General features: G+C 37.9%; 2 protein-coding genes across 5 annotated transcripts; both read right to left on the bottom strand.

Moving 5' to 3' along the window:
- Window positions 1–10,070: 10,070 nt before the first annotated feature.
- Window positions 10,071–12,022, bottom strand: LOC115688198 (aspartate--tRNA ligase 2, cytoplasmic-like). Of its 4 annotated transcripts, XR_008816438.1 has the most exons (5): window positions 11,903–12,022; window positions 11,722–11,832; window positions 11,584–11,637; window positions 10,588–11,059; window positions 10,163–10,240 (listed from the first exon to the last, which is right to left on the bottom strand). XR_008816438.1 is itself a non-coding variant. In XM_030613967.2 (4 exons), exons 1-4 carry the CDS (start codon window positions 11,927–11,929, stop codon window positions 10,121–10,123), a joined length of 312 nt encoding a protein of 103 aa, XP_030469827.2. In that variant the 5' UTR covers window positions 11,930–12,022; the 3' UTR covers window positions 10,091–10,120. The 4 variants fall into 4 exon arrangements, 2 of the variants coding, with proteins under 2 accessions (XP_056166829.1, XP_030469827.2); XM_030613967.2 differs by lacking the exon at window positions 10,588–11,059 and having other exon boundaries at window positions 10,091–10,240; XM_056310854.1 differs by lacking the exons at window positions 10,588–11,059; window positions 11,584–11,637 and having other exon boundaries at window positions 10,071–10,196.
- Window position 12,023: 1 nt separating this feature from the next.
- On the bottom strand, window positions 12,024–12,473 carry LOC130137974 (pentatricopeptide repeat-containing protein At5g48910-like). The gene has a single exon (XM_056310732.1). The coding sequence runs from the start codon at window positions 12,471–12,473 to the stop codon at window positions 12,024–12,026; it is 450 nt and encodes a 149-aa protein (XP_056166707.1).
- Window positions 12,474–12,628: the final 155 nt, after the last annotated feature.

Below are 12,628 nucleotides of genomic sequence, written 5' to 3'. Positions count from 1 at the left end.
TGTATTAATGGTGTTCAAATTTGTGCCCGTTCAACATGTTTTTGTTAAAAGTTTTGGTGTCTCGCACTTGCTAAAGAACTTGTTCTCATAGGTGTCAGATTTGAGCTTGCTCAACATGTTTATGTTATCTCCATATGGTAATGGTGTTGGGGACGCCGAACTTTGGCGGACACCGTCAAAAGGCAAAATCGTAACTACAGATGGAGATCCTGACATGTGCTCATCACTGATGAAGATGTATGATTTGGTAATCAATCGCTGATCCTTTCGCTTGGATGCAGTCACAGATCTGTTCTTCAAGGACGAGCATGTGATTATCTTTGTCAACCATGCTTCGATGATGAACCTTGATTTCTGATTTTTGGTTTGTTTTGGAATGGCCTTGTTATAGTGACTTTTGAGATTTCCTTTGGATCATTTTATGTATCATTTTGGTAATAAAATCTCTTTTGACAAAAAAAAGAAGAAGAAGATAGGTATTGTATCAGGAATCAGTTTTGTTGGACCTTCTAACTTTTCTATATTGAGTTTCTTATTTTGTTTTCATATTACCTATTATACCCTTACATACATCGCTACCAGTCGTGGGATAATTGTTTGGATAGAAGTCTTGATAAGAGGAAATTTCCTGATAATTAATTTTAGTGAAGTGATCATCGAGTCCTAGTAAGTAATGAAAGTAGCATTTTTCTTTTTATATCAGAATGAAAGTAGCATTGACTTGGTAATATTTAGAGTTCGATGTCTTTTTAAATGTTCAAGAAAAAGAATTAAAATTTAGAAAGACCACGTGGTCATCACCAACAACAGTGAGGGAACTTGTGGAGCCAAGTCAAACCAAATTAGGAGATTCGACCTTTGGGTAAGACATTTAGAAAGAATAGTGATGCCCATGGGCCGAGAAAATGAATCAATTGGCTGTATTTGGTAGCGAGCCACGCATTGCTTTGGCATTTTGAATTCGGGGCAATTAAATTCATTCGGTCCCTGTAGGATGTCACTTTTGATCTCTGTACTTTTTGTTTGGTTATAACAGTCCTTATACTGTACTTTGACGACAGTTAAGTCACGGAACATACTTGAATAATTATGGGGACAAAAAGTATATTTACTTGAATAATTTTCAAGCAAGTTTTTTTTTTCCAAAAGAAATAATATTATTTTCTGACGATTTAGTTCGACTTTCCAAATATTTTAGAAGTCATTTTCCGTTGGTGTAGTTTTTTTTTAAGCAATCCTTGTATGTAACGTCGATGTTGGCCGCTTTTCGGCTTTGAGGTTAAAATTTGAAAACCCGGCAACCAAAATTTCTACCAAACGTATATTCATCGGGAATTTTTTAAGGGAAACCAAGAAATTGGAAAATTTCATCGTACCAAACATGCCCTCGAGCTCTATGGAAATTCGTCTTCTTTTAGACTCTCTCCTTTTTCCTTTAGGATTTTCAAAAAAGTGTTCGAACACTTAATAAGCAATAAATAAGGAAACGTTTCCATTTTCAACGCATTATCTATCCATGATGTCATTCGTGAAGTTGCTTATATTACTTCGAAATTAACAATAAAAAAGCGAAAATTTTCCAATATTTCCATCGCTTTATGCCCTACGGATCAAATCGAATAACAAAGCAAAGGACGGAACATACCTGGCGATGGATCAATCCAAATTTTGGGAGTTGAAGTCGAAGTTGTTTCCATCTCCTTTTTTTTATGAGAATTCTTTGCTGTGCTGTCTCGCGAGCAGGTAAAAATCTGAAAGCAGAGAAGGTATTTTTACGGGGTTGAAGTCGAAGTTGTAGTTTATGTTCTCATCGCTCCACTCCTTTTATACACCGATTTGTGTGGATGGAGCCAAAGTTCCAGCTGTAGATGATCATGTACCACTCCCTTTCCTTGAATGACGTCTTCATTTCCATATTTTATGACATCAGAAATTTTATGGAAATAACTTTTATATACAAATGTGTGAATTTGGAAAATATACTAAAATAAAGATACAAGTGGAACACATAATTATCTTTTTCTTTTCATCCACCATCCCCTTCTTTGCAAACAAATATTTCTATGGGTTTTCATTGGGTTGAGCTAGTGTGTCCTTCTCGTAAAAGAAATACATTGACATCTTTAACTTTATCTTCTAAAATGAGAACATCGTCATCCTCAATTAATAAATTTTTTACATACATTTGCCTTAATGTGGGTACTCTCACAAGCTTAAATCTCACTAATTTTTCTAAGAAAAACAGAATTAACTGAATCTGGTATTTTTGTTATCTTTGGAAAAGTGAGGAAAATGCAGAGGATAAAAATTATAGACGGAAACTTAATCAATGAAATTAGCTCATATTTAAATAAAACAAAATTGCCCGTTTTTGCGTGGGTGACGGACATGTTGGAAAATGTGCAATTATGCAAGAAATTATTGAGGGCTCTTCTCGAATTGTACACGTGTTGCGCAGGGACCCCTCCTGTACAACACTTTCTTGGCCCAACATTGGGCCACTAAAAACGATATCATTCATTAAAGTCAAGAATGCAGCCAGAGTTCCTTCCGCCAAGGATATCACACTCTTGCCTCCCTTCTGCACTTAAAATCCAAAACCCTGTTGTTTCTTTATTGAGTAACATCACCAGCTGAACTTTGCAAGCATTGATAAAGAAAAGATGGGCATTGTCTCTTCCATTGAGATGACATTTCAGGTAATGATAAATGACAGGTTACCCCCCCTGGACGTAATAAGCAGATTTAAAATGTAAATGGCCTTTCTCCCAAGATCAAGCTGCCTCTTTTTTTTTTTTTTCTTTTTTCTGATCTTAGGCCACCCGCCCAGAACAATTCATTGATGAAGAGTGGTCCATGGGTCCTTACCTAAGGTCCATGTAGCTAAGGCTGAACCTGAGAGGTCACTTTTTTTTTAGCCGGCCGGTATAGCTATAGCTATACTACAATTGCGCCACATTGCAGTTCTATATGGAATAGTTGCATCTGAGAGTTTTAGTAAAATCTGTTTCAAACTTCAGGCACTTTGAACCCGGGTGGAACATTTTCCCAACAGTTGTAAACACTTCAAAATCGTTGAATTGCGAGATATTTGCTGAATAGGCGAACACCTTAGGAAAGCCATACCAGCTCTTTTCATGCTGTATGAAACGACCTCATTACAGGGACTGCGTGTCGACAATTGTCTTTGGCTTCTCTTATGGCGTGTTTGGCAGAAGAAAGCAATCGCATGACAAGAGAATCTGCTATATCGATGAATTAACGACCCTATAAATTCACATTAGCCAAATTGCTAAAACTATTTAGAAAGCTCTGCTCTTTTTTATTTAATCAGACTGAATGACATCCAGGGCAATCAGTAGATATAACAGTTGCATGCACATGGTTGTGGAATATGAAACACATGACAGATTGGAAATTTCTTACGTCCAAATCAATCTGATAACTCACTGCTATAGTCACAGCACAAGTAGGTCCAATCTTTCTGAAGATGTCAGGAAAATGAAGGATTACATGGCTGGAGACACGTTGGAAAAATCAGATAATGTCTAAAGTGGGCTCACAAATTAAATGAATGATGAGAAGGGAAATAGAGGACATGAAGCAGCAGCAGAAGAAGGTGCACAAGCACAGTACATCAGAATTACGGTTGACATCTTCCTTTCCACGACCAAAGATTTCTTTTTACTTCCCACGAGCTTCCCACGAGCTCAACTCAGAGCTCTAACCACCATTCATTCCAATTTCTATCGGTGCCAGTTTGCCCCCTTCTCTTTGTCTTCTACTATATATGAGAACGCTATTGGAAGGCCCAATTCCCTAAAAAATCCTCAACTTTAGCTTTTGTCCTAATTATATCCAAAATTTTTTTTTGTCTAATAAAAAATCTCAAACTTTTACTTTTGTCCCAAATCTACCCAATTAACTTTTCGTCTAATTTTTTAATATTATTTTTTATTTTTTCGATTTTTTTTTTCTTTTTCCTTTCCTTTTCTTTTTTTTTTGTTTCACCTTCTGGCCAGTTGCCGATCCGGCGACCGGCAAGAGGCGGGGGCCGGCGAGGCTCGGCCCCGCCGGCCGCCGGCGAGGCTCGGCCTCGCCGGCGTTGGGCGAGGCTCGGCCTCGCCGGCGTTGGGCGAGGCCGACCTAGCCAATGGCCGTGGTAGCCGAGCCTCGCCGTGGCTGGCGAGGCTCGGTCTCGCCGTTCTTTGGGCGAGCCGACCTCGCCCGGCGCGGGGGCCGACCTTGCCAATAGCCGGCGGGGCCGAGCCTCGCCAGGCCACGGTGAGGTCGGCGAGGCGAACCTCGCTGTTGCTAGGCGAGGCCGACCCTCGCCCAGATCCGGCGAGAACTCGGCCACGCCGGGTCGGCGGCGAGGTTGGCCTCGCCCAGCAACGGCGAGGCCGAGCCTCGCCCAGCAACGGCGAGGCCGAGCCTCGCCGGCCCCCGCCTTTGGCCGGTCGCCGGACCGGCGACCGGCCAGAAGGTGAAACAAAAAAAGAAAGAAAAGGAAAGGAAAAAGAAAAGAAAATAAAATAAAAAAATTCGAAAAAATAAAAAATAATATTAAAAAATTGGACTAAAAGTTAATTGGGTAGATTTGGGACAAAAATAAAAGTTTGGGATTTTTTATAAGATAAAAAAAAAATTGAGATATAATTGAGACAAAAACTAAAGTTGAAGGGGTTTTTTTTTAGGGAATTGGGCCCTATTGGAATCAGGGCAAACAAAGGATTAAAAAGAAACACTGCTTGTCCCTGTCCATCAAGTGACTTGGGTTGGATTGGGACAGGCTGAGTAAAGGTCAATAATGGTCTGAAACGTTCAAAAATGCCTGTACTAAAGTAATCAGATATAGAACTAATCATGACCTAATAGGAGTGGGCTGATTTGGTTTTCCACTTCTAGTTTTCTTCACTGCTTGACATGATTAGAGTAACATGTGGGTAATGTTCAAGCATGTAATCCAGGCACTAATCATGACCTAATAGGAGAAAGATTATTTCCGATCAACATCGGAGGAAAACATATCCTTAGCTTCAGTCATCGAGCAAACATGACCTCCAAGAATATAAGCCATCTATTTTAATTCAATATCATTTTATGCAAATTTTTTGTTGTCTCCAATATGCTACTTGTGCATTATTTAGTAATTCAAATTTTGTAAAGTCCTTGAGACTTGAAGGCATCTTAGAATCCATCTATTTTTTTTATTCAAAGCCATATTTAACAATTTAATTCACCCTATGTTATTCTCGATTAGACTTTATTCACTAGTTGAAACTATTGAGTTTTTGGCAACCACGACCTTGGAAAAATCCAAGTATTAGTAAATTACATGAGTCTTTCGGCAGGACCCACATAATTAATAGTCCGAATAATCTTTGTCCACGTAAGCTATAGATCATGTAATAAGAAACTTATCGTCCGTATTTAGGTTCATTAAACTTGTGAATCACAACTATCGATTTTATGAGCTCTATGTGAATGGATATCACAAAATCAACTATTGTGATGCATTTGCCTTGTTGGACCGGGATTCAGACAAAAAAATTCCTGTATTATGACTTCTTGTAACAATTATGCGATTTTCATCTGTTGCCCGTTACTTGTTTATTTACTCCACTTCTTAGATTTTGACGGAGGTCCACTCCTTTCTTTTTGTCTTTTTCCTTTCTCTGTTTAACCTTTACGCTATGTTCCGGACCAGGAGAATATTGTGGAAAGAAACTATAGAGAAAGAAAACACGTAGATTGTGCTGCCGGAAGCCAAGAAAAAAAGTGGAGTTAAGGCCATTTCCGCAATCCCTTGTGGTTTTGTGCATGACAACTTTGTCAGCTATCCGATTCAAGTGTTTTAGTATCAATATCGGCCATTTGATTAATGCGTGTTTGGTCAGCAATTTGATTAAAAAATTTGTCAGCAAAACGACTGTGCTCAAGGCCATTCATTCAACCGTCATATATCTGTGGCTCACGTTGCTGGATCACTCCAGCTGGAGAAAACTCGTGGAATTGGCTACTCAAAGTGCCAAGATCACCGCATTGCCCTTTCTTTTATTTGTACCGTGCTTGAATTTTTCTTTGGTATCAAAGGAAGACTCAAATGCCTCCTGGCCATGGTAATGATGAACCTATTGGTCCATTCGCAGCAGGAACACTATTATCACTTAACATCGTGATTTCTTCTGCAGGAAAAACAAGAGTCAGATTTAAATTTTAGACCGTAAGGATGTGAAGATAACAATTCAGAGAAGTTGATAAATTATTTAAGTTATGGTAATATTTATATGTTTATTATAGTGTTGGTAATTTACTTTTGGTGCATGTAGACTTTTAGAAGAGTTGTTTAATATACTAATTCATTTGGAAGTTCGTAAATCCTCCATAGTGTTGGTAAGTTATTAACGAGTTACCTAATAATCAAGTTACTGGTTATACTTTTTTCAGCAATAGAATTTGAAATTTACCAACAGTTATAGAAATCCAACCACGAGAAATTTTTCAAATTTTCCCTTGACTGGATCCTGAACTCGTCCTTGCCAACAAAAGAAAATGGGGCGAAAAGTAGAGAAGCCATGCCTATCATCATCTTCCAGGCAGCGAGTAGAGAGGGAGTCTCTTGCCACGTATCGGGTGTTGACAGGTTCAGGGGCCACACCCATAATTATCTCACCTACAAGCAATGAATAGCCATGATTTAAGTTTCATACGAGGTACACTTTACAACATTTGATACGTTACAACAAAAGTACAGCAGTGTAGCTATACTTGAATAGTCATAAGTGGTTACACACCATGAGAATCACGTTTCACGGTACACCACCACTGAAAATAAGTGTCCTATGGGGCATGCATTTGATGATTTTCATCACAAATGTTCCCCCTTGGCCAATGGTGGCTTCAACCATTTTCTTAACTAAGCGATTGGGAAGACAGCTACCAAAGTAGTTGGGGATGTAACCCCACTTCTACCTCAGGAGGATTATGACTTTTGCTCAACAAATTAGCTGGGATGTAAATGTATTTGCGTTATTTCATTGTCTTGTCCTTTTCAGTAGATAAATGCAACGTGACTTTTGCTCAACTTTTTGTGGAGATGTATGTTGCTGTTCTCTTAATCTTCACTGCTGTTAATATCACGAAAAATTTCAAATTGATACGCGGTACACATGTGATAATTTTACTTAAAATTAATTTTTTTATCACAAAAAACCTCAAATTGATACACCTGTAACAAATTTACTCTCAGTTTATTTTCGTTAAATTTTACTGTTAAATTGCTTTGTTGAATGACACGCGGCAGTTCATTGACGTATTAGGTTTTTGTTTTACTCTCCGTTTGTCACAAATGTACCAGTTTATGATTTTTTGTGGTATTAATCCAATTTAACGGAAACTAACAGAGGGTAAATTTGTCACAAATGTACCAGTTTGAGGTTTTTAATGGTCAAAATATTAATTTGGGGTAAATTTATCAAATATGTACCAGTTTGGGGATTTTTGGTGGTCAAAAAATTAGTTTGAGGTAAAATTGTCACAGGTGTACCAGCATCGGGGGTTTGGTGCCCAAGCATTGAGTTTCGGATCCAAGTACCGATACTTAGTCATATTTTGGAAAAAGTTTTTTTTTTCTGTTTTTCAAAATGAAAATCATTTTCTTAAATTTAAGCAAAGGTTTTCCGTTGACTAGGATTACATTTTCCGTTGATTCATTTTTTTAAGCAAACCAAATGCCGGAAAATGAAGAAAATGTTTTCCCGGAAAATATTTTCCGCGAAATTAATGGAGCCTAAGAGAAAATACTAAAGTTAGACAAGTCCATCTAGCGGTGGGAGATTTCCTCACAACCCCTGCACGTTCGGTGTCGCTCTTTGCTTCCACCACAGATAGATTTCATGAAGAATTCTCAATGAAGTCGTTGCGGAATTAAGCTTATCAGACTACAAAAGAAGAAGGCGCATAAAATATACCAGGTCACAATAACATCTTGGTATGTCCAAAAGGAATTATCCCGATTTGGTATCTCTTTTACCAACTTTGCCTACAAATGCCCAATCTCTTCTTAACAAACGATCCGGATCAGTGAAAAAATTGTCCTTGGCAATGGCATACCTGGCACTGATTGAGTTAGAGAAGTTGGTAATTGAACAATTTGTGAAGGATTACTTTCTAAGTTCGAGTCCACGTCCACATAAATATCTTATATCATAGGGAAGAAAAACTAGAGTTAATGCACAGAGCCTTTCTCTAACTTATGTTCGTTCAACTTAGGGGGCCACAAACATAAATAGTTTGTGGAGTCTTCCTGGGCTATGTCTAACTTTCAAGGGAAACCGTTGCCTCGCTGTTCGAGCTTTCTTGGAATGCTTTTTTTTTTTTTTTTATGTTGTATATGGATGACTCGAAACAAGTGCTTGCATAATGCTCCATTTGTTGTAAATCTTGATGCCAAATTTGATGATAATTAGGAGTGCAATTAGAGGAAGACTTCTTGATTTTTCTGAGATTAGGAAGCTATCTTGGATAAATAGATTCAGAGCCTTTCTCTTCAATTGCGTTCTTAGTGGTTAATGTGTGATTTTTTGAGCATGTAGCCGGGTTTTCTCTCATGCTTTTTAACCTCTGAAATATATACTGACTTATCGGAAAAAAAATAGAAAGGAAATGAAAACGTAAGACAAAAATTGTTTAATCCGGTCGAATCCCCTTGACAAATGTTAGCAAATCATTTTTTCCATATCAATTGGGCATATAAACTAGAAAGGGAACGGCGACGTTGTATAGAATTAATAAGGTATAGTAATAAGATTTCCATCGGATATATTGGTAGGGAGAGATTTAATGTAATATATGCATCTTTTAATGTGTTCAGAATTTTTAAAAATATAAATCTCTAAAATCTAAATGAATAAAGTTCCTGTAAAAATATTTCCTTCTCCTCTATTAGTATCAAAATCCAAATTTTATGAGGCAAAATCCTTCGTCATTATGTTTTCTCAAGATATACATTATCTATAGTCCAAGACAGTGTTATCCAATGCAAAGATGATTCACTTAATATCTGAAATTTCTCATTTCATTCGAGGATGAAAATAGTTCACAAAATAAATTCGACGATGATTTATCGTGAATATAATGGAAAATGTTTTGGAATTAAAATTATAAACACTACAAAAAAACATGTTTTTTGCGACGGATTTTGCGATGAAAAAATCGCAAAAATCCGTCGCAAATCATTTTTGCGACAAATTTAGCGATGGAAAAAATTCCGTCGCTACTAGGTCGTCACAAATTTTTGCGACGGAAAAAAAATTCGTCGCAAATTAGCCACGAACACTATCCGTCGCAAAGTTCGTCGCAAAATTCGTCGTAAATAATTCGTAGCAAAATTAGTCGCAAAATTCGTCGCAAAATCCGTCGCAAATATCGACGCAAATTTCGTCACAAATTTAGTCGCAAATTTCGTCACAAATTTAGTCGCAAAATTCGTCGTAAATTTTGTCGCTAATTATTCATCGCAAAATTCGTCGCTAATTTGCCGCGAACTATATTCGTCGCAAAATTCGTCGCTAATTTGCCAAAAAAAAATTTTTGGTCAGTAATTTGCAGCGAACTTATTCATGGCAAAATTTGTCGCTAATTTGCCACCAAATTTTTTTACATTTGCCATCAACATTATTTATGATCGAATTTAGCGACGATTTTTTATTAATTCTTTAGCGACGAACTCTGCGACGATTATCGTTTAGGGACAAAATTAGCGACGAAATTTTATTTTTGCAACGAACTTTTGTAATTTGTGATCGTACGATAAAATAATTTATTTTATTTTTTGATTTTAAACCTAATTAAAAGCAAAATTAATTTTTGGAATTTATATTTAACATTGATTAAGTAATTAATAACATCAAAATATTATAATAATATGAAAATGAAATACATTCATCTACATTTTCCACAAGAATTGACATAAATATTTTTTTTATAGTACACATAATGAGAGAATAAATAATCTTGCACAATAATCTTTCACAATAAATAATGACGATAGATTTGAATCAAAAAAGAATATCCTGCTTTTAGCGACAATCCCCATCATATAAAATACTAAACAAAACTAAAGACACGGTCCATGTGAGATGCTCACTTCCTGCTCCAGTTTTAACAAATGCCGGTTGAAATGTTGTTGCAACCTCTCATTTGCATAACTTATGCAGAATTGCTCAAAGCTATTCTTCTACAAAACACAAATTGTCTGGAATTAGACACAAAATTAGTGACATTGTGTCCACATTAAATGTTAATATATTCAGCTTCTAAAGGATACATAATGATTGTGAAGCAAGCAATCTTAATTAAGTAAAGCAACGAAGGTAAATGAAATATAGAGGAAAAATGTTGAAGTTCACTTTCAGTGATAAATCTAATAGAAGTAAAGAAACAAAGGTGCAACGTAGGTGTTCCCAATTGGTTCACTGTCCACAACTGCACACTTCCACCACAAAAAAAACATTTATGTAAGTGACATGAACAAAATAAAGAATGATATTGGATGCTATTTATCTTTTAGCTACCACAAAATACCTGACAACACTGCACACTTCCACCACAAACAGCATAATGAAGTGGAGTGCTTCCAGCACCCGCAACGTGCAAAGAACAATACACATGACTTTCCACAAATGCATGATTCTAAGCAGGTATCACTGCATTCAAATAATCAATCATTTTGAATGAAGCCATAATTCTCCCACAGGGTATTTTCTAAAAAAGCAAATAACACCTGGTGCAACCCCCAAGACCAGAAGACAAAAGAGGGGTTTTGGACTCTTGATTGCCCCATTCATTCCCATCCTCAAAAACCCAAGCCCCACGACTAAAAGCAAGGAGAGGAAAAAGATGGAACCAATCACATCAGCTTTGACCCAGCTAAGCTATGTAGCCCAATACAATATGCCAATATAGGCATACCAAATCACATTTGCTTCTTAGAATCTATTGCCTCTTTTCCTTTGCATTGCAAGAATACGAGTAAAATATATTCAGATGCTATGAGCTATAGTAGAGCCGAAAGGAGAACAGTCAAAAGAGAGAAAAAACAGAGACAACAAAACCAAACCAGCTTAAAGCAAACATGAGAAAACCAGGAGTAGCAATATTATCGAAGACTCCGACGGAGACAATGCAATGGGCTCAAACAAAGCCACGAGATCCTCCATTTTCGCGAATATCAAAACAACCAACAAAATCAGCCCTGAATCAGATCAAACAACAAAATCAAGCTAAAGCAACAAAAGCCAAGAACAAATCAGCCCCCAATGTACACGTGCACGGCATATAGTTGTAAATATCACTTTCTTGCGGTTCCTCTTCCAACAGAACAAATCATCAGGTAAGAGGAGTGCTACCACAAACAATCAGTTTCATTTAAAAGCAACAAACAAAAAATCAGCAAGAGAACTCATTGTCCTACTTTTACAGCCATGATATAGAAGTGCCAATGAACCGATATGTTGCTACTCTATTTGTTCCCTTTTTTTTTATGGGCAACTATTTAGCTGCCGAAAATTTTTTCCTCACCTTGAGCATTTGAACATCTTCTTGAAAAGTAAGCCACAAGGTCTTTCTCAAGTACTGCAATTAAAAGTTACTGCCCATGAGTTGCACTATTTATGTAATCAGATTGCAAAAAAGAAAAAAAAAAGATCATAGTATAACCTTTAAAGGTTCAAAGGGGTATTGTCTTCCAATAGCTTCAAGTTCTTTCTTGCAACTCGCATTCAATGAGTCGAACATTGTAACGAACAACTTGTCCACAATGTCCATTACCTGCACATAAACGTTTAGTTCGTTAAGCTAAACTGAAAATTCAGTTAAATGAAAAAGTATCCAATCCAACCTCACAATAGTGCTTCTTAATCTCCATTTCAACATCAAGGCCAGTAAATTCACACAAATGCCTATGTGTGAAGGAGTTTTCTGCCCTAAAAACAGGGCCAATCTCAAAAACACACCCAAAGTCACCCATTCCACGACACAACACTTCTCTGAGGCATTTTATCGAACAGCTCCCGAGCAGCTTTAAGATCCCCCATTCTAACATACCCATCGACCATCACATTCCACAAAACCACGTCCCCCTCTTGCCTCCTGAGATTCATCTTCTTCCCCACTCCACCACTCCGAACAATTCTCTCATCAAACAAAACGTAAGCATCTTCCATGACACCGCAGAGCACATACATTCTGACAAGGTTACTAAGAACAAACTCGTCACCATCCAGACCACACTTAGCAACCATCCCATGAACCTGCCTCCCTTCCTTCACCATCCCCAACCTCGCACAAGCCTTCAACACCGGAGGGAATGTGAACCCGTTGGGCTCCACGTGGCCACCCCGGACCATCTCGCGGAACAGAGCCAGAGCTTCCAACTTTGTGGTGTCGTCGTCGCTCTCGGCAAGAGCCATAATGATGGAGTTCCAAGAAAAGCAATTGGGTCGGCGCATCTGGTGGAAGACCGCGCGCGCGTACCGGAGGCCGAGAGCACGTCGTCGATGTTGATCCTCTGCTTCCGATCCGTCGCCGCCGACCACCACCTCCTTGCCCTCGACGGGGGAGGAGC

Source organism: Syzygium oleosum, unplaced genomic scaffold (genome assembly GCF_021117445.2).
Source record: "Syzygium oleosum isolate NSW1041296 unplaced genomic scaffold, Sole_v2.1 Sole_v2.04, whole genome shotgun sequence".
Lineage (NCBI taxonomy): Eukaryota > Viridiplantae > Streptophyta > Magnoliopsida > Myrtales > Myrtaceae > Syzygium > Syzygium oleosum.
Note: the sequence above shows the minus strand (reverse complement) of the source record. Positions and strands in the feature narration are given on the sequence as shown.